Genomic DNA, 27702 nt, shown 5'->3' on the forward strand with positions numbered 1-27702 from the left:
CCTCTGGACAACCAACTGTTGGTGAAGCCACCTGCTTGACCTCAGAACCAGGATTACCAGGGCAATTTGACAGTCATATCGGGCAATGAACAGGCCCTTGTATGAACGGCAACCATTTGACAGAGTACGCACAGATACATAACGTCCCAGAGGTTCTCAATTGGATTCAGGTCTGGGGAATGTGAGGGCCAGTCAATTACCTCAATGCCTTCGTCTTCCAGGAACTGAATACACACTCTGGCCACATGATGCCAGGCATTGTCCTGCACCAGGAGGAACTCAGGGCCCCATGCACCAGCATAAGATCTGACGATGGTTCTGAGGATTTAATCTGGGTACCTAACAGCAGTCAGTGTACCGTTGGCTAGCACGTGGAGGTCTGCGCGACCCTCCAAGGATACGCCTCCCCAGACCATCACAGACCCACCACCAAACCGGTCATGCTGGATGATGTTGCAGGCAGCATAATGTTCACCACGGCGTCTCCAGACTCTTCCACGTTTATCACATGTGCTCAGTGTGAACCAGCTCTCATCTGTGAAGTGAACCGGGGGCAATGGTGGACGGCCAATTCTGGTGTTCTCTGGCAAATGCCAATCGAGCTGTACGTCATTTTGTAGGGCTCTGACAGTGCTCCTCCTGATCCTACTCGCAAAAAAAGAGATGTCATCTGTCTAGCTGCTGGGTTGATGCCCTTCTACGGTCTACAGGGGAGACACAGCAAACCTTCTTGTGACGGCATGTATGGATGTGCCATCCTGGAGGAGCTGGACTGCCTGCGCCACCTGAATGGGCTGCAGGTACTGCCTCATGCTACCAGTTGTGACAAGGACACTAGTAAAACGTGAAACTAGAGAAGAATCAGTCAGGAAGGATAAGGAGAGAGCAATTGTCTGCGGCCACCACCTGCAAAACCATTCCCATTTTGGGGGTTGTCTTGCGGTTGCCTCTGCAGTGCAACTGTTGTCAATTGCACCAAAACAGGTGATACTGATTCAAAATCGCTTGTGTGTCCTAATTGGACAGATTGATATCCCTGACATTTAATTGACTTGGTGTTATATTGTGATGATTACATGTTCCCTTAATTTTTCTGAGCAGTGCGTTTTGTTAGTAGAACATGTAACCTGAATAGTAAAGGTTAGGATGTGCTCACAGACAGCAACGTATTCATAGACTGAATGAGATTTAGCAGCTAGCACAGGCCAGAGTGGTGGGTTCCCTAGGCATCACATTCTGCGTCTCAGTTGCTGTTTAAAAACTATTACTTTTGCAGGCTGGAAACGTTTTATATAAAAGACAGAACTTTATTTCAGGGAGAGTTGAAGAAATTGAGCAGGAACTGTCCCTTTCCCCACCTAAGAATATAATCTGTTGCTAGTTATCTCAACCAGCAATACTACTTTGCTAGCAACACTACTTTTCAGGGAAACATTTTAGCTCAAGCAAAAATGTCACGCAATGTACCAGGAACTTAGGAATTATTTAGGGGGTTTCATGGATAAATTCAGTGGTTCAAAGAAGCAGACCCCCAAAACTGAATTACTGCAGGAGATTGAAGTTAAGAATATGACAGATTTATTACATTTGGAGGCATGAATAAATAGATTGTTTCGGTGGGTTAACGGTTCAGCTTTGGTAACTAAATCTATGCGGGCGAATGGAGTTGCAGAAGAAAAATATTGGTGGTTGTAGGGAGGTTCTCGGAAAACAGCGGTGGCCAAAACGGTCTGAGTTCCACGCTCCAAAACGCAGACACATGCAGGACTCCAGCCTGAGCCCAGAACAGTTCTGATGTAGCTTCATATCGACAGGAGATTTCCTCAAAGGTGAACGAGTGCTTCCACCATGGTTGTGGCCCAAACAACCACTTTTGTCTGAATCCGAAGGCACATCCTGTCGAGTATGATGGGCGAGGCCTAAAGGGCCCCCAGGTGTGAGGCTCACCATAGTAGAGCAAGGGGCCTAAAGGGCCCCCAGGTGTGAGGCTCACGATAGTAAAGCAGAACCTCCAAGACGCTTGGTTCATAGCTCACCATAGGCATCTATAAACACTTGACCTTTACTATATAGAAGGAAAACGCAACGACTAATTCAGACTGGATTACGAGTCTCACATTAATTTAGCTCAAAGTCCGATTTCCAAGAGCCCTGGACTGGATGGCAAGAAGACCAACATTCAGATAACATTAGGTCTGAGATCACACCCACAACCAGTGAAAACCTAGACTTCAGCAGAGTCTGACATCAGTACAAGAACGATTCACATTAGCGTCTGACCAAATAATGAAACAAAATGTGACCATCTTATGGCCGTCGGTAGACCTGTGATCATTCTGAGCACCTGTCGACCTGTGATCACACCAAGTCACACCCCATCTAGAGCACAACTTCTGAATAGGGTATAGACTATCTATGGAATAGGAAATAACTCACTGCCTCGAACACTTCCTCCTGTTAAGCAATGTGTGATGTGGGTTGAGGGGGAGCTGGTCGGCTGGGAACAGGTTTCACACTACACTGACTCTGCCCACGGCTGCAGGTGTTGCCCTCCCCGAGCGAGGGGGGGGGGGGGAGAGCGGCGAGCCAGGCACCCCACGGAGAGGGGCCCTGCTCGGGCTTGTCTCAAAGTCCCCCTTGGCACTTCAAGGAACCGGAGAGGAGTGGAGCTCAGGAGTTAAGGCTGATGTGCCAACACGTGCCATTGTTTTCCCTGGGAGGGGAAGGTAGAGGGTTTAATCGAATGCACACTAAGCCGAATATCAAAAGGCTTCGGGCCTCCAAGTTCAATTCATGCTCATTCCAACGTATCGACGCTTCCGTGCTACAGACTTGGCGGTTTTTCAAACGCCCCAAAGACCACAGCTACATTAGGTCATAGTGGTTTGAAGAATACAGACCAGCATCCCAAATGCCATCCTAACTATTTAGTTCCTAGTGTACTGAAAAGGGGACCAGTGTTCCAGTGGGGAAGCAGGCGTTGTGTGGAAACCGTGCCACCTGGAAAGGTGTGGTGGCTGGGGAGGCGGAGCTGCAAGGCCGGGCAGGTCTAGGAATTCCTCTAGTGAGAAGGGTTCTCTCACTCCTCTTCTGTGGTAGCAAAGCCAATCTGACCTCACCTGAGGTCATAATGCCATTCCGTATTGGAAATCCGATAAGGGAAGAGAACAGCTCCTCACACAAAAAATACCTCATCATTCCTGTAGGTGGAATACTATCGAAACCTTACCATTCCTGTACGTGGAATACTACCATTGTACACACTTTTACCAATCTAGTCTGAGAAGAAACTAACAACTGGTTTGTCGGTGCCTGTCTGTGTATGTGACTGGTGACTTCTCAGGCTGTGGCCAAATCCATTTGCCATGATTTTTTAAAACTGGATGTGTGTGTCATGGTAAATGACAGAGTGTGTGTGTGTGTGTGTGTGTGTGTGTGTGTGTGTGTAAAGGAGATCACAAGGGCCCGCCTGGCTGACAGCACTCATCTCGTGCGCGGCTCCACTGAGGCACACTGAAGCACTTAGATAAGAGGGTGAGATAAGAAGACAAGAGCCACTCCCCCTCAGTCACTAAGCACCACTGAAGAGGTTCCGCCCACATTTCATTCGCCACTCCCCCTCAGTCACTAAGCACCACTGAAGAGGTTCCGCCCACATTTCATTCGCCACTCCCCCTCAGTCACTAAGCACCACTGAAGAGGTTCCGCCCACATTTCATTCATACAGAGAACAGGGCTGCAACGAACAACTATTTTTGATAATCTAATAGATTATTCCAGGATTAACTACACGTCTTTTAATATATATATATTAAGAGGGTGTTTCTCATCTTGCACAATGTGCTCCTTAAAACAACTTGACAGTATTAATAAAACAGAGAAAGCATTTGCAAAAAATAAAGGGTTTTATTAATTGCATGTAGCAACAGATGTTTTACAAAGCCGTTTTGTCCTGAAGTATGAAAGGTGCCATTCCAAATTGCTTTAAAGAAATAAAGAATAATAAAGAAAACAATGGACAACAGTTTGTTTTAAGGGGTATGCTAGTTTGTTTTAACGGGTATGCTAGTATATTTAAACAATGTTGCACCCACGACGGCGTTCCTGTACACAGCCCCAGCATCATCGTCAAGTTCGCAGACGACACCATGGTGGTTGGCCTGATCAGTGACAATGACGAGTCAGCCTACAGGGAGGAGGTCAAGCGCCTGGCGGCATGGTGTGCTGATAACAACCTGGCCCTCAACGCAAAGAAAACCAAGGAGCTCATTTTGGCTAACAGGAAGTCTAAAGGCTGCAGTCACACCCCAGTTCTCATCAATGGCACAGAGGTGGAGCGTGTCCAGCTTCAAATTCCTGGGTGTCCACATCTCCGAGGACCTCTCCTGGTCCCTCAACACCTCAGCTCTGGTCAAAAAAGCACGGCAGCACCTGTACTTCTTCAGGAAGCTGAAGAAGGCCCGTCTGTCTTCCAAGATCCTTGTGAACTTTTACCGCTGCACAATCAAGAGCATTCTGACTAACTGCACCACAGTGAGGTTTGGCGGTTTCTCCGTGGCTGGGTGGAAGGCCCTGCAACGGGGGGTGGAAACCCTGCAGCATGTCACGGGTGCCCAGCTCCCAGCCATCGTAGACCACCAGCGGAAGCGGTGTCAGCACAGGGTGTGCAGCATCACCAGGGACCCTCCACGTCCAGGCCACAAACTGTTTTCCCTCCTACCATCAGGCAGGCAGTACAGGTCTCTCCGTTCCCACACCAGCAGGCTTATTTTAGATTACAATCAACTTGATCATTGAACAGTACAAGTACAGTACAACAAAATGCTGTTAGCATCTAACCAGAAGAGCAAAGAGAAGAGGGCAGGAAAATTGTGCAGTTGTTTGTCACAACTGAAGAAGCTTTCATCAGAAGGCAGAAAGTAAATGTGAGCAAACATTCTGGATTGGATTTTGGGGTCCCGCAGATCGATGCTCCAGGGAGAGAGGCGTGTTAAATGGTTCCCAGTTTCACCTCACCAACTGAGCCAAGAAACAATGACTGGTAGTGAGTTAGCAACCACCCAAACACACACAGTTCAAGCTCAGACTTGTCTTCATCAGAATAGTCGGCATGGCTAACGGTCAGTTTCTGGCAGGACATTGGGGTGTGTTTTATGTCTGCCGCTGAGTATTTGTCTCATAGCCAACCGCTTAGGAGTTCGTTACCACAACGATAAGGTCACCCGTTACCACAACGACGAAAGCTGTTCTAATGACTCATATCACAGGCATACAGTATACACACACAGACACACACCAAGAGACATAGACAGACAGACAGACACACCAGAGACACAGACAGACAGACAGACAGACACACCAGAGACACAGACAGACAGACAGACACACCAGAGACACAGACAGACAGACACACCAGAGACACAGACAGACAGACACACCAGAGACACAGACAGACAGACACACCAGAGACACAGACAGACAGACACACCAGAGACACAGACAGACAGACACACCAGAGACACAGACAGACAGACACACCAGAGACACAGACAGACAGACACCAAGAGACAGACAGGACTGCTCATTAAGGGCAGGGGTAGTACTGACCACAGGTTGAGACAAGCATGTACATAGCACAGGAAATCCTAGTGTGCAGGCAGGTATTGACAGGTAGTATTGACCAATGTGACCACGTCTTCAATAAATGGGCAGAACCGTGGAACTGTTCTCCCACACACACACTCCAACTTCTATCTTAATGGAGACTGTAAAATTGAGCACCAATGAAAAACATTGTCCTAACCATAAAACAAACTGCATTCTAATCAGACTCCAAAAACCTACCTAGAGCCTTATATCTAACCCTAAATCCCAAGTGCAAATCAAAAAGAAAACAGAAATATTATTTTGCAAGTGGGGACCAGGCCAATGTCCTCACTTGTCTTCAAGATAGGACAATACATGAACACACACCCAGAAAATGGTTATCAGAAAATTTGACAGGAGAAGAATTCCAACCACAGCCGTTAAACCGTAGGCCAACCGTAAAGTACGACGCATGAAAACATCCGACACCCAATGGCGGACCAGGAAGGCCAAGACAAAGCAGTTCCCTCCTTCTGACCAGGACGTCACCTGCCCTCACCTGGTATCCCTGCCAGGCCTGGACCAGTCCCTCATTAGGAGGGGACAGGGACACGCCCCCCCCCCCAGCCCCCCCCCCCCCCCCCCACTAACTGATGTGGCAGTGCGGTCACTTAGCCTATCAGAGGGTGGGTGGGGAAGAACTAGCCTGGACTTGTCGGCACTCCGTTTGACCTCCCAACAAACTGCTGTGTTTAATCAGCAGGGCTCCTAACCAGAGAGCAGGCTGGGAGGGTGGACGTGACAGGCTGGCTGCAGCGCACGGTGAGCTACGACGAGCGCCAGACCCCCTCCCTCCACCAACTCCTCCTACTCCTCCTCTCAAGAGAACAGCAATTAAAGTATCAAGCCCCGCGGAGGCATAAACAGAGAAGGGAGAAAGTGAGCCAGGAAGAGAGAATAAGGCGAGAGAGATTTCCAACGCATGACACACACGTGTCTGGGTGGTTGGGTAAACGGAAGCAGCACAGTGAGCGGTCAGGGTCAGAGGTCACCGCCATGAAGCAGACTCATCAACCTTCTAAGACAGTGTCACTCTCTGTGGCATCACGCTGCAGACCCCAGAGACCAACTCGACACGGACATTCAGTATACCGAGAGGACTTTTCTTTTACACCACTGCCATCTACTGGCAAGTTACGACATTCCTCACCGACAGGCAAAATCTGTGTTAACTTCCAGTTACCAGAATACATCAGATACATTCTCTAGTAAGACCGACCAAAATATCAACCAAAGGGTGTGTGACTCACTGAGGTCTTCAGCCAGCTGTACTCTGCGTCCAGTGATGAGATGGGCCTTCTTCTCAGTGTCCTCACCAAAGTCTTCTAGAACCTCCTTCACGTTCTTCTCCAGGCGCCGCACTGTGAGAGCAAACACACACACACACACACACACACACACACCCACAAGCAGCCATAACACAGTCTTACTGCTTTGATCACCAGAAGGTAGTAAAAAATTAAGTGAGTGAAGCGAATGCTCTGGGAACGAGACAGCCGAGCTCACAGCCCATCTGCTTCCACCTTGGCCTTGTCTGCATTTTACCAGACCCAGAATCACCCAGAAACATACCCCAGAGCCAGAACCACCCAGAACCATACCCCAGAGCCAGAACCATAACCCAGACCGATACCCCTGAACCAGACCCAACATTACCCTCAGTGTTGGTGAGCTGCTGTCTGAGAGTGTTGGCGGTAATGAGCAACATCCTCTGGATCCTCCAGAACAGCACCACATCATTACACTCCAGCTGAGGAGGAGAAGATTAACAGGATTAATCATTTCTAGAAACTTTGCCCAAAAAGTCAGCTGCATTTTGTCACTAAGGGCTTTTACAGGTCCTGAAACCCCAAAGAGAAAGCAACAACAAGGATCAATGCACATGGGCTAGGAGAAACTATGGGAATAAACCTAAATCTTAATATCCTTCTGAAGCCTCCTAGAGTAAAACAGCTAAGTGCTGGCATCCTACCACAGGGCCTAGTTCCTTACCACAGGGCCTAGTTCCTTACCACAGGGCCTAGTTCCTTACCACAGGGCCTAGTTCCTTACCTCAGAGTCAACGAAATGCCTCTGGTAGTAGTAGAAGCCTCGTCTGCAGAGGTTACAGTGTTGAAGAGCCTTCTGCAGGAAGTGTCTTCTGTACAGCTGGTGCCATGTGTCCTTGATCTGGAAAGAGAACAGTCAGGGGACGATGAGGACAAACACTGTGACTGGAGTTCTCCACCAGAAACTGCAAGGTTAATCTTTAGAGTCAGGCTAAAGACTAAGACTAGGATCAGCGCATCTCTGCTCGGCCTTCAGAATTAAAGGGATATATCCAAATTACGAAATGTCGCATTAGTGTCTTTACCTGCTAAGCGGTCTATGCAAAGGTTTGACAAGAATGCATGCTCTGGTTATCCTTGCAATGTTTTGAAATGCTAACCTGTGGCACAAATCCCTTCAAAGTCCAATGTTACCCTACACACTATGTTTCACACATCAAATGGTTTTATATGCTATTATTTCTTGACTTTTAATTATTTGACTGCCATGAAATGACTTCATTTATTATGTTCCTGTTTTTGAAGAAAAAAAACATCTCCTGGTATAAAAGCTGTGCTGTTTTGCCACCTGTAATGGTTTTTGGTTTGGTGTTTGGTTCAGTTGACCCTACCGACTTTTCCCATCTGAAATTGATTGTGAAGCTTAACAAGGGTATCAATTATATCAATGATATCAATACTGTGCATGGCACCAGGACCAGGACAGGATTTGTTCCAAAAAATCTTATTTTGCACATCATGTTAAGTCATCCAAGGGTCCTTCTGAGCTTCCGAATTAACCAGGGGTACAGGGTTACCCTAAACCCCAACCAGAGGTACAGGGTTACCCTAAACCCCAACCAGAGGTACAGGGTTACCCTAAACCCCAACCAGAGGTACAGGGTTACCCTAAACCCCAACCAGAGGTACAGGGTTACCCTAAACCCCAACCAGAGGTACAGGGTTACCCTAAACCCCAACCAGAGGTACAGGGTTACCCTAAACCCCAACCAGAGGTACAGGGTTACCCTAAACCCTAAACCCCAACCAGAGGTACAGGGTTACCCTAAACCCTAAACCCCAACCAGAGTTACAGGGCTACCCTAACCCTAAACCCCAACCAGAGGTACAGAGTTACCCTAACCCTAAACCTCAACCAGAGGTACAGGGTTACCCTAACCCTAAACCCCAACCAGATGTAGAGAGAGCTAGAGTTAACCAGTGGTAGAGAGAGCGAGTTAACCAGTAGTAGACAGCGAGTTAACCAGTGGTAGAGAGCGAGTTAACCAGTAGTAGAGAGCGAGTTAACCAGTAGTAGAGAGCGAGTTAACCAGTGTTTCTCAACCCTGCCCTGGGTGACCCCCCTCCATGCACGTTTTAGATCTCTCCCTGCTCTGTCACACCTGATTCAAATGATCAGCTCATTATCAAGTCCTTCATGAACTACAACAGGTGTGTTAGGGCAGGGAGAGACCCTTCCAGGAGCAGGGTTGAGAAACAGCTAGATGGTCCTGTGACTGACCAGGACAGGGTCCACCTCCACCCCTCGGCCCTCCAGGTTCTTGCGCACGGTGGTGACCTCGTCGTTGGCCAGGTACGCCGTGTGGTCCTCATGGAGCTTCAGCAGGCGCTCCAGCTCGTTTTTGGTTTCGTTGCGGATGTGCTGTTCGGGCGATCGGTTCTTCCAGCTCAGCCAGCGCTGCTTCCAGTCGGGACCGACCATGTCGTTGATCACACAGTCCGCTGGGAACGAGACAGGAGAATAATAAGAGGTAAGTAGTCATATTAAAGGCCCAGTGGGTTAGAACAAGCCTATCAGACAGTTGAAACCCTGACTAGTCAAAAGCTACAAGACAAAACATGCATTTTTCCTCTGCTAATTGCGTTGATATATAAAAGCAATAACATACTATGGGGGTTCGTGTTACATGATCAAAAAGCCATGGAGAATGGCTGTACCTAATGACTCTGCCAAAACCCAGTTCAAGTGATCGGAGAGTGGGAGGAACTTACTGTCTTTGAGGGTGGGTGTGGGGGGGGGGGGGGCTAGAGGGGAAATGGGTGAAGACTTACTGTCTTTGAGGGGGGGGGGGGCTAGAGGGGAAATAGGTGAAGACTTACTGTCTTTGAGGGGGGGGGGGCTAGAGGGGAAATGGGTGAAGACTTACTGTCTTTGAGGCGCGCATGCAGGGTTTCCTCCATGAACTCGATGGCAGCATCCCACTGGGGCTTGTCTGTGATGGAACGGTCCTCCAGAGCATTGTGCTGGATCACTCTCTGATAACAACAGACACACACAGGTTGCTTAATTTCATACAGAATGCCACAATGTGTGTGTGAAAAACCGAGTTTTCCTATACAGAATTACAGGCATGGTTAAATATTTATACAAAGCAGACATCCTCCACTGAGTTTGCAAAATACAGGAGAAAGGCGATTAACCTATTTGAACATAAAGTACCATAAATGTGTTGACAGATTAAATGTATTACCTAAAAAATAGTTAGTTGCAGTCTGTCATTCAACACAGTTTAGTCTTAATGTGCTGAAACAGGTTGTATGACTGACTCACCAATATTTGTCAGGCTACAAAAATGATTGGCTTTTTATGTCCATTAGAATGTGCACAGGTGTGCTTGTGTGTGTATTTATATATATACCAGGCTGTCCATGGACCTCTCGTTCCACTTGTGTCTCTTGATGCTTTCGTCCTTCACCGCCTCCTTGAGCTTATCAAAAATGTCGTCCTGGTCCTTCCCCTTGTACTCGGCCATGAAACGAGCAAATTCCTCCTGGAGTGTCTCCCAGGCCACCTGAGGGGAGCGGAGATCCAGGTGAAAACGGACACAGTACCTCCTCCAGCATCGAAAACCAGAAGGCTCCGGACCTCACACGTTAAGCGTGCAACACCCCTGCCGGAGAGCCCTGGTTCAGAAGTACCGCCGGACCTTCTCCAGGACTGGTGATGTTGTGCCAATTTAGGGCTACAACAGATATGCGAAACGCCAGGAGGTCCCTGGGGAGGGGTGTGGGAAACCCCGCAGTACATTACTGCCATACTAAATCAGAAACGTCACATCACAACCAGCGACAGAGAAAGACGAATGGTCATTTCAAACCAAATAAACCATCAACTGCCACGGTAAAAGCATTCACATACAATAACAAACAAAACATGATGTGCCCGACCATCCCGAAGAGTGGGAATAATGGGAGTTAAGCCACTGTGCGTCGGCTACCTCTAGGGCTTTGTGGGGCAGCTGCTTGTCGGTCCACTGTTTGAGCTTGATGTCCACGGTGGTGTTGAAGGTACCAGAGTTCATGGTCTGTGCGGCAGGCAGGTAGATGTTCTCAATGACATGGGTGGACACTCGTTCCCACAGCTTCTTCAGCAGGATGGCCTCCCTACATGAATCAAGGGCCAGACAGGGACAAAACACAGTCCAGCAAGCCCTCTGTTGTTGAGAAAGCAGACTTGAAATGACAAATGGGCAAGTGGTTGTAATTTAACATGGTGGCCTGTGTGGTTCGGATATAGCCGGGACTAGCCCTCAGTGGTTTTAATCCAAACGTTCTCCATCACCTTTTTTTATGTTCACAGCAATATATTAATCAAGAAATTCTATTGAATCTTCAAAAACACTCAAGTGGCATTCAGTAGTTGTGTCCTCGGCACATTCATAGATCTAAAAAAATGTATAGCAGCCACAAGACAAAAACATAGATAAATAGCTCAGGATATGGGCTTTGACCTGGCCAGCACTTTCATATAAAGTTATCAGAATGCAAAGGAAAATGACCATTTTGACAAAACCTAAACCCTCACTGTTCAGACAGCAATGGACTGCTGTGTTTATTTGGTCAAAAGTAGTGCAATACATAGGGAACAGACTGCTTTTCAGGACACGCTTCCACGGAAGTGCTCCACAGCTTGTTAACTAAAGCTAGGCTCTTCATCGGACCGGTCCAGGCTCTGACAATGGTACAGGCCCCTCCTCAATCCCCCCGGGATGCCGTGACATCCCATTAATCACTAGCAGTCATATTTTATCTACAACCCTTTGTTTTCGCTCCCCGTTCCACTCATATCAATACAACACATCTCAGATGCTTCAATAGCCTTGCTGGCTAACAGGGCCATCTTGGCTCCACACCACCCCGGTCGCACCGTAGCCCATTCATCAGGCCATTGATCCAGTGCAACTGATGGGGCGCAGCGGGGCTCTCACCAAACGCTGGACATCCATCTTATTTAGCCAACTGTTAACTTCTGGAACAGGCTAAGAACCACACGAATGGAAAGAAACCCCCCACCCCACCAATCACCTGCATCACTCAGAGCTTCTGTAGAATATTATTTATACACAACCGACACAGGCCTGTGAGCTCTGCATCAGGACTTCAAGGACCTCTCTGTATTTGGCTCTGTTTGTTCCCTCAATCCCGACCAGTCTCCCAGTTCCTGGAGATGAGAAGCATCCCCATTGCATGATGCTTCCACCTTGGGCTTCACCACATGGATGGCATGAGCTCTAAAGCTCTGTAAGTGGGCATTGGGTTCTGATCACCTCCCTGATAAAGGCCCTTCTTGCCCGGTAACTTAGTTTGGCCAGACGGCCAGCTAAAGGAAGTTTTGTTGGTTGCAAACTTTTGCCTTTACAATGATGGAGCCCACAAAGCTCCTGGGAACCTTCAAAACTTAAGCTTTTTAAATTTTCTTAGAACCTTCCAAATGCCTCGACACAATTCTACAGAGTTCCTTGGACTTCATGGATTGTTTTTTCTCTCTAAGGCGCACTGTTTAGTGTACAACCTGATGGACGTAGTATAAGAGACCATATACCATGGGCATGACCTCACTTTTCACATATGTAATTGTGCTGGTAACTGGTTTGGAGGTATCTTGGGTGTTTGTGGTATATTGTCAATATACCACAGCTAAGCACTGTGTCCAGCAACTCCACTATATATATAAAAAAAAAACGCTAATAATGTCCAGACACTGCAGGTGACATATGACAAGTATATGGGAAACATAAGGGAAAACACTAACCAGTGTTTTGGTGTCACTTGGCTCAAGCTAATGACTTCATCCAAGATTTCGTTCTTGGCTTTTTCAAAGAGTTCATTCTGGGGGAAAAAAAAATCAACACAGAAGAATAGGGATAAGTGAGCAGAATCTGGTACATTTATCATCGGTCTCATGAAATTTAGTTTGAAAATGTGAAGCAGGTTTTTTTAGAGCTGTGGAAAAAGAAGAAAATAACTATTTTGAAGTTGTATGCATACTGAGGTGTTTATCTACCCATCTCTGTGGCTCTTACCCTGTCCAGCTCTCGGAGACGAGGGTAGTTGTTCTTCCACTCTGTCTCCAGGTTAAAACGTGACGCTGAGGGAACAGAAGAAGGCCAGGTGAGTCAGGACTGGGGCAACTAGATTCACAACTGATGATCAGGCGGGCAGAATATACGGTTACAATTATTTGTACACTGCCAACTGACCACGACTAAGCCCAAAATTATCTATTTTTATAACCTTTAAAACAGTGAGATGCAAACCCATCTGATTCTGAGCCTCGTTTGAAGGGTTCTCTCTTCTAAGGGTTCAGTAGAGAAGTGTACCATATTGAAGGGTTCTCTCTTCTAAGGGTTCGGTAGAGTAGTGTACCATATTGAAGGGTTCTCTCTTCTAAGGGTTCGGTAGAGTAGTGTACCATATTGAAGGGTTCTCTCTTCTAAGGGTTCAGTAGTGTACCATATTGAAGGGTTCTCTCTTCTAAGGGTTCAGTAGTGTACCATATTGAAGGGTTCTCTCTTCTAAGGATTCAGTAGAGTAGTGTACCATATTGAAGGGTTCTCTCTTCTAAGGATTCAGTAGAGTAGTGTACCATATTGAAGGGTTCTCTCTTCTAAGGATTCAGTAGAGTAGTGTACCATATTGAAGGGTTCTCTCTTCTAAGGGTTCAGTAGAGTAGTGTACCATATTGAAGGGTTCTCTCTTCTAAGGGTTCAGTAGAGTAGTGTACCATATTGAAGGGTTCTCTCTTCTAAGGGTTCAGTAGAGTAGTGTACCATATTGAAGGTTTAACTGAGAAGCCTGAGACATAGACAATCTAGTGGATGAGCACCAGACTTAGCCCAGGGAGATGGGATGATGTGACCTCTGTCTCCATCGTTAAAGAACCAAGTGAGGGCTGAGAGGCTCCTGTAGACAGTGGCACAGACAGGGCAGCTGCTGAGACTAACTTCACTGTCCAAAAGTGGCCTTGTCTGTTATTATCTTGGGGGGGGGGGGGGGGGGGTTAATTATTATTCATTAGAAATATTGAAAAAGTCACTAACGTTAAGTGTGTTCAGGACCAGGTTCATTCCTAAGTCACATTCGCAAACAGTACAAATGGCAGCGGCGCCGAGGCTGAGATCATCGTCTTATGAGCGCGCTCTTAATCAAAGGCCAGTAAATGAAGGTCATTGCGGCTGGGTTATTGGACCATGGCGTCGGGCACCAGGCTCGCTGCTCGGGAGTTTTTTCTTTTTTTTTTTTATGCGTGGATCAATGCACCACACAATGGCAAGGGGAGCCACAGGGACTAACCACAGCCGCTAGCTCATAAATCTCTGCCACTACGGACACCTGCAACCGTCTGGGATAATTGCTGACAGGGACTAGAAGGAACGGCGCTGGTTATCAAGTCATCCGGTGATCCAGTCTCACTCCTTGGGTGACTTCGGTCATTAGGGCACGGCGTGCGCAACACTAGCGCTGCGTGTTCGATTCCCACAGGGGACCCGGTATGAGACAGTCAAAATGGACAGTCCGTTCGCATCGGTGATTGGACGAGGTTACCTTTGAAGGCATCGGCCTGTTGCTCCACGGACTCCCGGACCATCTTCCAAAAGCAGTCGGACACAGCCAGGCTCAAGTTCTTGGTGGTGACCTGGTGGGCTTTCAGCATGCCGTCTCTGACGGGGACCAACCAGAACATGGGTCAGGGACAACTAGGTCCACCTCAAAGCCCCTAAGAACTCATTCAGAAAAAAACTAAGCCCACCAACTAAATGAATGACCCATACGGTACCTCCTGAACTGCATGTGTCCACATATAAATGATGATGATGATGATGAAGAGGAGTTGGGACACTCACCTGAGCAGTCTGGAGTTCTGGAAGAAGTCCTCTTCGTAATCCTTGATTGAATCGATGCTCTCCCCAGCACTGCCTGGTGAAGAGGTGGAGACCAATTCAAGGCCTGATTACTCAACTACCACACAAATCAAGATGGCATCATTCCAATAAATATTTAAAAAATCCACTAATCTTAATCAGTGGTTTCAGGATATCCAGCCTAGTGGTTAATGTCAGTATTGGTATTCAGCCTACCTTTCCCTGTCACGACAGCAAAGTAGCCCAGTGCCTTCATGGGAAACAGCTTTCCTTCAACAATCTGTTGAATCTGTGGGGAGAAAAGCAAAACTCCATAAGCAGAAGGCAAATGTCCATGGACTTCACTGAGTCGGACATCAGACATGACTTGTGTATTATCAAGCTTTGAAAACAAACTAAAGCGCTCCCTCTTGTGGTAAAACAGGATTACAACCAGAAGCAAAAATGACATACTGGACTGAGACAATCACACTCTTTTCTGTGTCAAAAGTCATTTCTGTGATTGAAATGTCATTCATGCTTCCTGCTGTTGACTGTTGTGATCTGTGTGTCCTCTCACCCGGTTTGGACTGGCAAGGTTCTTCTCTGCCAGGTCCACTTTAGTCAGGACAAAGATGGTCCTCTTTCCCTGGGGGTCCATCTGACTCACCAGGTCTGTCACAATACTGCGCTCGGCATCCACTGACCCATCTGAAGACGGGAGGGGGGCGGGGACGGGGGGTAACGACGACAGTGAAGACCAGAGGGGGAGACGGGGGGGAGTCAGTGAAGACCGGAGGGGGAGACAGTGAAGACCAGAGGGGGAGACAGTGAAGACCAGAGGGGGAGACAGTGAAGACCAGAGGGGGAGACAGTGAAGACCAGAGGGGGAGACAGAGAAGACCAGAGGGGGAGACAGTGAAGACCAGAGGGGGAGACAGTGAAGACCAGAGGGGGAGACAGTGAAGACCAGAGGGGGAGACAGTGAAGACCAGAGGGGGAGACAGTGAAGACCAGAGGGGGAGATGGGGGAGAGACAGTGAAGACCAGAGGGGGAGAGAGTGAAGACCAGAGGGGGAGACAGGGGAGAAACAGTGAAGACCGGAGGGGGAGACAGGAGGGAGTCAGTGCGTGAGTAGGTAAGTCATTCTGTTAGTCTTTCCAAATGTACTTTTTAAATGTATAAGTTCTGTAGCCCTTCCCAGCCAAATGTGATTTTCTGTGCATCAGGCTTTTCCAAATATCCAACGGCACATCGATCTGCACGAGAGTGGCCGCTAAACTACTAACATGTAAAACATGAACAGCAAGGTTAAAGAAGATAAAGAGGAGGCCGCCAAGGAGAGGAGCAAAGGGGAGGCGAGAGAGACATGGAGTTAAGGAGTTCCAGGATGACGTGACCTAAATGGATGACTCCGGCGTCGACTTACCCTGGATGCAGAGGATGATGGCGTTGGGGTTCTGCATGTAGTTCTTGCTGATGCTGAAGATGGTCTCCTTGGTGTCAGACGCCATGCCTGCTGTTACGGTCTAATGGGAACACACGGCATGAAATCACCACACCATCACTGCTCCGACCTGTGTGTGTGTGTGTGTGTGTGTGTTACCTACACTTATGACTCCCGGTAGATCCACTAGCACCATCCTCTGTATGCCCGGGCCTTTGACATTCAGGGAGATCGTCTGTCGCAAAATAAAACAGTTACAAGCAGCTTAAATGCCAGGCTGAGATGTCACCGCTCTCTCTGCAGTTCTTCATTAACTGCTTCTGACCGATGGGCCCCGATACATAAAAGGGCCCCAGTAGGGTGTCACATTTGGGGAGCCATGAAAGACACAAAGCAGAACATTTGATGCAGGGTGTCCTCACCTCAGGACTGACCGTCTGGCCCTCCTTCACACTCTTCCTCATCCTCAGCTCTATCTCATGCCTCAGGGCGGCCAGCTACAGAGGACAGAATCACCGCATCGCCACGTAAATGAATCAGTAAAAACAAAGAGCATCCATGACTACGGTCACCAAGGACAACAACAATTATTGGATGATTCCATGGTGACAGGAAGCGTGACTGTCTTTGCCCTCAGTCTGCTTCACTCGTCACATGCTCTTATGTAATTTGATTAGGATTAAAATTATCTGTTGAAAACGCAGTAACTACTCTCCCTGGGATCCAGATCAACACAATCCGTCCCTCCAAGATGCCTTGACTGCAGAATTATTGCTAAATTAACAATTTCCAACATCATGTAAGGGCTTGCCTGCTCATCTGCCCTGATTTTCTAAAACAATCAAATTTTCATTATTATCACTAAATTCTCAAAATCACTTCATATTCCCAAGTAGAATGCAGACTGCCGCATCAAAAAACTATTTCATATAAAACTGCAAATGCCGAAGGGACCGTGTATTGACCTTTAAATAAATGCGTGGCCACTGGTGGCCCAGTGGGCAAAACTGCATCACTGCAGATAAGGTTTGAATCAAACCCACTGCTCTTCATAGCAAAAGCCATCTACTCAATTGTCCCCACATTTGCTATCAAATAAAAGCATGAAAATACCACAACATACATTGTCAAAAAACATAAAACAGGTTGCCTGGATACACACCCCTAAAGTCGGTTTGGTCCAAAACTGTGTTAACTTACGTCCTCCTCTTTGCCCAGGTCAAACTCACGGCTGCTGTCCTTGAACATGGCCACATGATGCGGCCCCTCGCTTAGTGTCACCTGGTGGAGGACAAGAAAACAGCAGCCCCTGGTTCAAAACCAAAACACAATGCTTCCCATCCACCCGGAACACATGTGGAACAGATCAGACCTGCACAGCTCAAAGGGAACCCAGTAACTGGTTACGCCAACTTCAGCAGCTAGAACGACAGCTAAATGCTTCCTGTGGTTATTGATTAGTCTCTAAGAGCACCGTGGAGGAATTCGGCCCAGATGTGTTTGGTTTTCATCAGACATAACAGGGCCCACGTCGGCTAAAAGGTTCACAGAACATTGTTCCAGAACCTCTGAGGATAATCCAGTTGCTTTTGGCAAGTTTTTCTCCAGAAATGTTTTATGCCCTGCTACTCTGCCTTTAATCACATTTTTGCTAAGTTTTTCTGATGTTGGTCAAGAACACTGACGGTAGCTGAGAAGAGTGAGGCCTGCAGATCCCTGGATGTTGTTTCAGGGTTTTTGTGACTTCCTGGACAATTTTACTCCATACTCATTGTGGTTTTGGCAGGATAGCCACTCTGAGCAAGATTCGTTACTGTCCCAATCATTGTCCATTAGGACAATATGTCTTTGAAATACAGGCTTTCTTAAAGCCCCAGAGTTTAAGAAATGTCTTTGTAACCCATATTTATGAAATGCCTTCAGAAATGTATATTTAAAACCTGGTATTTATCCATTTCAATGGGTTGAATTAACAAGGGAGGTCAAACCGTTTTTCACATGGCGCACAACATTCTTTATTTAAGAAGCAACAAATGTTCGAGCCATTTCTTGGTCTCAGATTACATCAACACACCAAGACAAGCAGCAATCAGATCTTCCCAAAGCGCATGTGGAAACTACAAGAACTCTGAGGAATCAGAAAGTGGGGCAGTGCAAACACAGGACCTTCGATAACTTTGCTACAGTGGGGTGTGCCTTGAGTCTGAAGAGGTTCTACTAGTGTAATAGATCAGTTGTATTACCTTGACAGGAGATCGGGTCATCATTTCTCCAGATCCCCGGGGGAAGATCCTAGCCTGGGCGATCATCTCCAACACACTCGTCTTCCCGGCACTCTGGTCCCCCACCACCACCACCTACAGTTCAGCACAGAGGGAGGGAGGGAGGGAAGAAACATGACGAGGAAGACGAGGCCATGAGAGATGAGACCGTGTTGCCAAGCCCAGAAGCAGATCAGAGGGGTTGTGGGAAATCTATGAAAATGTGTTTTACACATCCAAATTATGTCTGCTAATTTTAGAGGGCATTCAAATACAGCCATGGTCCATCCACGGTTCATCCATACCCTGGGCAGATGGTCCTGGGTGTTGTAGTTGGAGTCAAAGTCCGAGAGGATGTCCAGGACCTCAGAGTACATATCAATTAGAGACTTCTGTAAGGAACACAGATGGAAGTGTGATTGCAGCTTTGCCGGATGGGGGACTTCATACTTTTCTACTGAATTATTTTTAATAATAATGTTTTAAACGACTCACACTAACCTTGACTTTCCTCTGGTGGATGCCTTTCTCGTCCTTCTGCAGCACCACTTTCCTCAAATCTTTGTTCTCTTTCTCCAGTCTCTCCAGCATACGCTGGTACTTCATCTGAGGATGACGCAGAAACGAGCTCCAGTTTAAACAACGGATCTCCTTATTAATTCAGTCAACAAGACTCTCAGACGTGACCCTTTCTTTACCCCATACACGTTCAGAAACAAATGGTCCTATCACCTTATGAATTTAGCATGGTCTTGCAATGCTTTTGGCCATGTTATCATTGCATATGATGTATCCTGTAAAGCTCTACCTGTGTTCGGAGCAGTTCCTCTTGAAGCTGGTCCACCTTCTCCTTGTCTGATGACTACAGAGCAACCAGAGAGAGAGGGAGAGAGTGGTCCATTACAACTCTCTCACATGTCTGGGACATGTCTTAACCCACCTTCCAACTCCGAAAAGTCACAACAAAAACTGTTAGACCACTAGCATAGTCTGCAAACAGCTAACATGCATGAACATAAGGCTGCACGATTACGCAAATTATATTCAGAATTGTGATACTAACGATTTTTTCTTTTTTTGGATCCCACCCCCCCCAAATCATCAACTTAGGTGATGAAGTGAATGAGAAGCACTTCATGCATGTCAACGAGCAGGCATCATACATCCATAACCGATTTTCTTGCAGGTGCTGTAGGTTTTTTACTTGAATACCTGGCCTCATTTTGTCTAAATTCTGAGTTTGAGTTAACACTGCAACTGCTAGCAAAGATGTTTCAAGTTAAAGAAGAGGCACCAATATATTGTCCCACACAACACCGTGATTATGATAGTTTCAGCCTGTAGTCAGTGCCTACAAATATACTTAGAGGAAACACCTCTAGGGTTGAAAAAGGTTGCCTACCAAGCTACGCCAACAACCGCAACACAGCAAACCCCATTGCATTAAATAAGTAGTTTAATAGCACACTATGTAGGCCATGATCTCTACTTTTAAGTGAGATTTACTACGCTGTTTACACCCATGTTTGAAAATCTCAAATCAACCGTAATTGCAATATTTGTCAAAGAAATGGTGACTCAATATTTTCTCCAAATCGTGCAGCCCTACATGAAGGTGGAGCGGAGGTCATCAGGATAGACGGGAGCCAAGTTAACGCAACACAGAAGGAAAGATCTGGAAAGGACCTCTGAATTAATCACAATTATCAATCAAGATTATTGCAACATAATGACTGATTCACAACAGGCATGTTTCATGATTCACTAAGCACCCCAGATTAACAGATCCACACCCCCAAAGCATTTTCAGGAGGAGGAGACCCAAAGACAGACACAAAGAGCAATAGTGGGGTGGAGCCCCAGGACTGGAGACTAAAGACTACACACGAGTACACACACAAACACACAGACGAGTACACACTAAAACACACAGATGAGACGGGGTATGCAGCTAAGGTTACGGTTCTAGCTACTCCCACATTTCAATGCCATGATAATAGCCATTATTTTATCAGATTAGGGCATTGGTTTGAAAATGCCCTAATCCTGTAGGACCCTCAATGGGTCCATGTATTTGATGTTTTCCAGAGAGACCACCACAGATTAGTGAAGCGGGTGCCCTAGTTCATGGTACAACGACCTTGTGAAAAGTCCAGGGGTACTCTGACACCAAGATACACCAGGAACAAAACACCATGCAACCAGAATGTCACTTCACTCCGTGCAGTGCAGGTTGTCCGTCCGTTAGTGAAGTGTCCGTCCGTTACATGACAACGGTCGGTCGTAGTCAAGCGGCTTGTATGAGTTGTGGGAGCCTGGCCTAAGCTTCTGCGGAGGAGATTGATTTTGGCTAAGCCACGGCTGAGGCGACTGAACTGGGCTAAGCTACTGTTAAGGGGACTGAACTTGCTCTCGCCCAGGGTTCAGACATGCCATTCCACCAGTGGTAGGGTACAGAAGTCACAGAACACTGCCCTGAGGTACACCAAGTGGACGGATTATAGATGATTTCAAAACGTTTGAGAGGGACTGCAGAGTAGTATGTTTGGGTGGGTTGAACGAAGCAAGTTGTCAATGTTTGCTACTAGAACAAATATACACAGTACTGGCTAACTAGCACAGGCAATGTTATTTAGTACGGGAAGACAAACCAGCCACAATCGAAACAATTAAAAACAGGCAAGATATTTCAGAAGTAATGGTAAAAAAGTGCTGAATTAACAGTTTAAGATTTCAGTTTTGCACTGCACAAGGAGACAATACAATTTGTTGTGCACAGCACATACCCAAGTGATTTAAAAGGAGTTCATGTGAAATCAGTGACAGGTATACATTCCACAAAGTATTCCAAAGTGCCTTCTTGTCCATCTTACACAGGATACTCAAATGGAAGGACCACTAAGTAACTCAAATGAGACCAATCCAGATGACAGAGCTTCGCAATTCCTCCCACCAATAACATCTCCCCGTTTCTTTAGAGAACCTGAACGAAGAGGAGGATTTGTCCACCCCTGAGGTTTGGAGGTGGTTCTGTTGTTTACGTACTGAAGGGGGCATCTACTGATGAGGGTTGGACACTGGTGAGGGACGGGGTGGCGGGGTTAAGACCTTCACCTTGCGTTTTTGCAGAGGGGGGCTGGGACCGGGGTTCGGGGTGGTGGCTGGCTTTGGCACAGGGATCTGAGGCCGGGGCGGGCTCACAGGTGGCGGTGGAGGCGGGGTGTGGCTGGGGGCGGGCTCTGGGCTTGGCCGCAAGTTATTTGCTGCGGCGGCCCGCCGGACCTCCTCCTCTGCCTGCTGAATCTGCTGCTGAATGAGAATGAGCTCGCCGAGCAGACCCTGAGAGAGAGGTAGGGCAACACAGCCATCAACACAACCTGCTGGACCAGCAACACACCGACCAACCGGGCCTGTGCTGGGGCCAAGGCTGAGCTGTAGACAGACAGGCTCACGGCCATCTGCAACCACTCTGTCGTCAGGTCTTTACGTTCAGCAGGCCGTTAAGGCTTGGGGTAGAGTGTCTTAATGTCTTGGTCAAATATATTGCCAACATCCGCGGTACCCAACAAAGTCAGTCTTTCTCAATTGCAAAGAGAACCTAGAACTGACTTTGCCAGTCCGGAGATTTGAAAGCAGAAGAGGCAACTGATACCATAACCAGTGTCTCTAAGCCAATGGCAAACAATGGGTGGATCCTGTCTGGGTTCTTAGAAGTCTTAAACAGTGAATATCTCTTTGGCTTGTATAGTCAAACTACAACAAAACCGAAAACATTCAACCTAAAGAAACGTACACATTAACAACATGTCTAAATATTCTGGATTTGGGTCTTGATCAAATTTCAACATGCATTTGATACATTTTGATAGAAGATAAACTATATAGTTTTATTGAAATTCAAAATGTAATATCAAGATCTAGTCACTGCAGAAATAAGGAATCTGGTCATAATTTTTTTCTGCTTGTGTCAGCATAATGAGAAGCAAAGTAAGCTGGGAAAAAGGTTGAAAGAATCTGGTAATTTTCCCAAAATTCTAAGGTTGGAATATGTCTTATATCTGGAAGTAATAAGAAGAAAAACATTTCAATCCTGAAATAAAAATTTCAAGGAAACCTGGGAATTTTACTAGAATTTTGTACAAAGCGTGTTGCTGTCGTAGAAGATCAACTCTTCCCAAACTACTGGCTTCGGCTGCCCAATGTATGTCAGTTAACCGAGGCATCAGCATGCTTGGGGTCAATTGGGTTTTAAAGCAGACCTTTCAAGTAATTTATATACATTTAGTTGAGTTTATATAGAAATGAACCAAACCCTTCAATAAAGTTCGCCTATGACCTTGGTTATCCATTTGAGGGACCACTGCTTTAGACAGCGAGGCAAAAGGCACGTTCTGATGTGTAATTTCAGCCTGTTTTGCTATATTTCCTTTAACAGATAATTCTCTTGGTTTTTACAGCAAAACATGTATTTAAATAATCATTAGAAGAAAGACTACATTGAACTTCGGGACAACAGCCATTGAGAACAGGAGAACAATACAAAATGGAAAGTATATGAGAAGACAATGGGAATGAAACAAAGGTAGATAGAAAAGCATTGTTCAGAAGTTAAAGAGCATTATCTCCTGAATGCCCCAACAGGCTTCTGGAAAAACCAAACACACTAATAATGTGAGGAGGAAATGGCAAACATAAATACAAGTTACTCTAATTTTTGTTTAAATAGACTGTTGAAATGGCATTGACCCAAACTGTTCTCCAAAAAGCAGCTGTTAGCTAATGAGACAAAACTGCACGCCAGAGGGAGCGACTGTGAGCTAGTCAAGTGACGCACAGCAGACTTGCCTTCTTGAAGTGCTTGTCGCTGGCCTCTGGTGTGGACGATACTGGGGTTTCTGTGGCTGATTTGACTGTAGGATCTCCTGGGGCGTCTGCTGGGACACAAAAGCATAAAAACAGGTTTTTTTTTTTAAGCTCACTCACACATGATCACAGGATTAAACATCATCTTCCATATTTCACTTGCAGAAAGGCAAGGACAGGTAAAAAGTAAAGGCATTCTCAGGAGAGAGGCCTCCATGTAATGCCCACAGGATTCAAGAACCGGACAACCCACACGATACCATCTGAAATATGTCTCTCTAGAATAACCGGGAGCCCGGATAAAGATATTAGAAATATTTTCATTTCCAGCATCCACCTGGGAGTAATTGGAGTTAACTGCCTGGCTCAGGGTCAGATTTTTCACTTCACCAGCAACCGATGGCCAGATGCTCTAACCTCATAGGCACCCACCTCACTTGAGAGTCATGGAGAAATCTCTCATCCAGCCTCTGAAATACCGGTCAATAAGACAGGTACTGCCCACAACACAAGAGGTATGGGCGGATGGGGGTCAAGGTGCTTCCAAGGCAACGGATGTATTTCCCAAACATTTAAGAAGCGTCAGGTACAGTGTTTATTTCCGCAGCCATTTGTTGTTTTGGGCTTAAACCTCTGGACAACATGCCTTTTATAAGTGATCAGATCTATCAAAATGAGCTATCGGGATAACAATGAACCAAGCTATCCCGTTCCATGGTTCGTATGAATACGTGAATCAACCCCAGATGTGTTCAAAGTAGAAGCATTAAGATGTGTTAAACTGCGGCCGGACATTCCTAACAGAGTTAAATAACGAGGTAAAGTGTTAAACAGCGGCCGGACATTCCTAACAGAGTTTTAAATAACGAGGTAAAGTGTTAAACAGCGGCCGGACATTCCTAACAGAGTTAAATAACGAGGTAAAGTGTAAAACAGCGGCCAGACATTCCTAACAGAGTTAAATAAAGAGGTAAACGGAGTTCTTAACTAGAGACCGAAATTTATCATTTTTGACTTCCTTTTTGTTTCATCAATCGCCGGTTAGTAATGAGGTACTTTACCTGATCATTTAGGCCTTAAATAGAAACTTCCCTAAACTGCTGAACACAGCCTTTACAGAATACTTTTACACCTCTGATCATTATACTTCAAATATTCTGACTACATCTAACTCCCAGTATGAGCAAATACAGATGTACTGTCCACCAACAGTAGGTATGTTAATCCGAGTTTTAATGGACAGACACGAAAATGGTACTGAAATTAGCACTGGTCAGGTACCAGTAAACAAGGACGATCCCCTAAGCCAAAAGACCTCACTAGGGGAGGAGCTAGAGAAAGGAGGAGCTTAAAAAGTTGTTTTTTTTAAAGACAAAAAAACAGGACAGAAAAGCCACACAAACTGATGAAATATGTATTCCAAAAATCCAACAACTTTTTCCAAATTCCCAGGTTTTCTAGAAATTCCAGTTGGAGGTTCCAAAATTCCATCTCCCAATTCCATTCTTGAAAACTAGGGTATTTTGAGAAAGTTAACAGGTTTTTGTATCAAATACAGTATGGAGGTTATGCATGATCAGGGGGAAAGACACACACTGCATCTGTTGTTAAGAGCACTGTAGACTAGATTAAAGACTGACTGATTTGGATTTAAGACAATCTCCATTTTCTTTTCAAAGGAACTGTGTACTTCCAGAGTAACATAAATAACATGGTCAACAAAATGTTGCTCTATGCACACTTTTGATCAATCTCAAATATCCTCAGCATGAATTTAAATCCATTGCCTCCTTCAAAGCGCACTATAGCACCAGCGCAACAATTTCTCTTGGCGCCCCAAACCACACAGCAGCGTTGGGCCAAGAGAAACGTTTGTGGACTGGAAGCCAATAGTGCCGGGTTCGTAGGTGTTCGGTCCATCACGTTTGGATCGAACAGGTCTGAGAGGGTGCAGCTGAACATACATTGTCAGGAACTGAATGAGTGGCAGGTCACAGGTGGTGGGGGAGTATAGGTTGTACACACCTAACAACAGACGCAGACCAGAAGCTTCTTCACTAACCACACTCACACCTGCGAAAAACACGGATTGGAGGGAGGGGGGGGAGGAGACAGGAAGAACACAAAACAAAATCAAAAGACTGAAGCAAAGTGGGGGGGGGTTCATGTGTAAAGGCACTGCCCACAGGCTGAGCTGGTTGAGGCGGCATCCTGCATCGGCTGTGTGGGGAATCTGCTCATTGTGATTCCAAATAACAGACGATAACTTATTCATTGGTGAAATTTGACAGATTGTGAGGTCCCTGAACTGGCACCTTCCACTTTTACTCGTCACGTGAATACAATAGTGATAGTGTGTCTTTGGAAAGTATTCAGACCCTTTCACTTTCTCCACATTCATTTGTGTTACAGGCATAATTGAACACTTTGGTTTTTGCATCAATCTAATAATGGTGAGTAGTATTTGGATGTGAGAAAGCGAGAACATTTTTGAAATGCGTGCCTATTTGAAATATCTTAGGTACATACAAAATAAAGAAAACATAACTCCAGATTTATATCAAGGACCTAATATCCAGCCGGGCCAGCCACCCTTTGCATTCAGAACAGCTCCAATCCTTCTTGGAATGCTGTCTTGCATCACTTTTCAAGAAAAGCCTCCAGTTCTTTGAGGGATGAAGGAGGTGGAAATGTACCTCACTTTACAATCCTCCAGGGCAATCATCAAATCCAATTACTTCCAGAGATGGCTTGCCATACCATCCCAAATCCCCCACCATGCTTAATACTTGGCAGCCGACATTTTGGGATGAAGGCATCCTTTAGCTTCCTCCAAAGGTACCATTTAACTTTTTTCCATTCCTCAGGGGTCAATATTTTTTGCTCCTTACATCAGGTTTTTCGTAGTTGTGCGTTGGCCTTGGATATTAGTGGTTTCTGAATGATGCATGGCGTAGAGCCTTTGTTGAGACAGTGCTGATTCAATTCCCTGGTAATTTTCTAGGCTCTGCTTTTGGGACACTTAACTATCCTGTTAAGGGTTGTCTATCTCCGTTGGTCCGCTCTGAATTGCGACCACTGTTCCTCTTTGCTGATGCAATTTATCCACGTTTGGCATATGCTGTAATTATGAGTCTGTTCCATTTGACACATTCAATAATTTTGCAGTTTTTGCAACCGGTTCATCAGCAATTCAGCCACTGACTATATGGCCTCTTTATAACTATCTGTCTAATGTTGCTTCGAAAACTCAAATATCCAAGTGCTAAATGTCAGACCTTTTTAATAGCTGACACTGGACAGCTAAACGGCACACAACATGATGTGACCTCTGCTGTTGTTTGTAATGGCGATTTAGTAACTTAAAAGTAGCAGTCCTTTCCATGTGCTTTTTCCATTATTTTGTCCACTTTAAGCATTCAGACCCTTTATTTAGTACTTTGTAGAAATGCCTTTAGCAGCAATCACAGCTTTGAGTCTTATTGGTTATGCCTCTACCAGCTTTGCATACTGGGATTTGGGCAGTTTACCCATACTTCCTTGTAGATCCTCACATTCTCAGTCAGACTGGATGGGGAGCGTGGATGAACCATGATATTCAGGTCTCCCCATAGATGTTCAATTGGGTTCAAGTCTAGGTCACTTACAGAAACCTGTCCTGAATGAGCAGTACCTTATTTTGCCAAACGTAGTGCTTTGCATTGGTGTAATAATTAAATGTTGGTTTCCTCATTCTCTCAGTCCATTAAGCGGCATTTCATATGCCGTTTACGCAGGAGTGGCTTCTGTCTAGCTATGTTACCACAAAGGCCTGACTGAAGGAGTGCTGCAGAGATAACTGTCCTTCCCACATGTTCTCCCATCTGAGCAGAGAAACTCTGAAGCTTGATTAGTGACGATTGAGATGATTAGTAATTCCAAACTTTTTTCATTCCACATTGGATGGAGCCCGCTGGGCTATTGGAAACGTTTTATCCTCTAGCAATTCAGTTTTGATTTTGTACATTCAATGTACTGCGCTGTCAAGGTGTTCTTATTTCATGAAAACGTCTGAACACCAAACATCAGCATCTTCTTTGGTGGTTGATCTAATTCTGGTTCTGATGACACACAACCTAGCCATGACCAAGTAGAAACCACGCCCATGGGGGCAACACCCCGCAATCCCGGAAAAGTGGTTGCAGTGGTCCACCCCATTTGCTTGTATTTTGGTTCCTATTGAAAACACACTTGGCCATCCTCACCGTCACCTCCAGTTGGACTGTCAGCATGTAGCACACTGATAACACTAACAACCATGGAGTCAGCCAAACTA

At 46.1% G+C, this 27702-nt stretch overlaps 1 protein-coding gene across 12 annotated transcripts in view; it reads right to left on the reverse strand.

The window, feature by feature from the left end:
• The window catches only part of opa1 (OPA1 mitochondrial dynamin like GTPase), a 43359-nt gene that overhangs the window by 11630 nt on the left and 4027 nt on the right, over window positions 1-27702 (reverse strand). For 3 of the 12 annotated variants that reach the window (XM_010871247.5, XM_010871248.5, XM_020049211.3), the window contains 24 exons: window positions 25413-25460; window positions 23370-23458; window positions 21639-21863; window positions 19333-19386; window positions 19020-19130; window positions 18830-18916; window positions 18507-18620; window positions 17464-17544; window positions 16686-16760; window positions 16427-16498; window positions 16246-16345; window positions 15396-15526; window positions 15053-15125; window positions 14819-14891; window positions 14520-14635; window positions 12998-13062; window positions 12727-12803; window positions 10913-11078; window positions 10334-10486; window positions 9842-9950; window positions 9196-9416; window positions 7699-7815; window positions 7303-7396; window positions 6897-7007 (listed from right to left, as the gene is read on the reverse strand). In XM_010871247.5, the coding sequence (XP_010869549.1) occupies window positions 6897-7007; window positions 7303-7396; window positions 7699-7815; window positions 9196-9416; window positions 9842-9950; window positions 10334-10486; window positions 10913-11078; window positions 12727-12803; window positions 12998-13062; window positions 14520-14635; window positions 14819-14891; window positions 15053-15125; window positions 15396-15526; window positions 16246-16345; window positions 16427-16498; window positions 16686-16760; window positions 17464-17544; window positions 18507-18620; window positions 18830-18916; window positions 19020-19130; window positions 19333-19386; window positions 21639-21863; window positions 23370-23458; window positions 25413-25460 (2562 nt within the window). The remainder of the gene's footprint in view (window positions 1-6896; window positions 7008-7302; window positions 7397-7698; window positions 7816-9195; window positions 9417-9841; window positions 9951-10333; window positions 10487-10912; window positions 11079-12726; window positions 12804-12997; window positions 13063-14519; window positions 14636-14818; window positions 14892-15052; window positions 15126-15395; window positions 15527-16245; window positions 16346-16426; window positions 16499-16685; window positions 16761-17463; window positions 17545-18506; window positions 18621-18829; window positions 18917-19019; window positions 19131-19332; window positions 19387-21638; window positions 21864-23369; window positions 23459-25412; window positions 25461-27702) is intronic. The other 9 variants (XM_010871249.5, XM_010871250.5, XM_010871251.5 and 6 more) reach the window with 9 other exon arrangements.

Source organism: Esox lucius, chromosome 8 (genome assembly GCF_011004845.1).
Source record: "Esox lucius isolate fEsoLuc1 chromosome 8, fEsoLuc1.pri, whole genome shotgun sequence".
Classification (NCBI taxonomy): domain Eukaryota; kingdom Metazoa; phylum Chordata; class Actinopteri; order Esociformes; family Esocidae; genus Esox; species Esox lucius.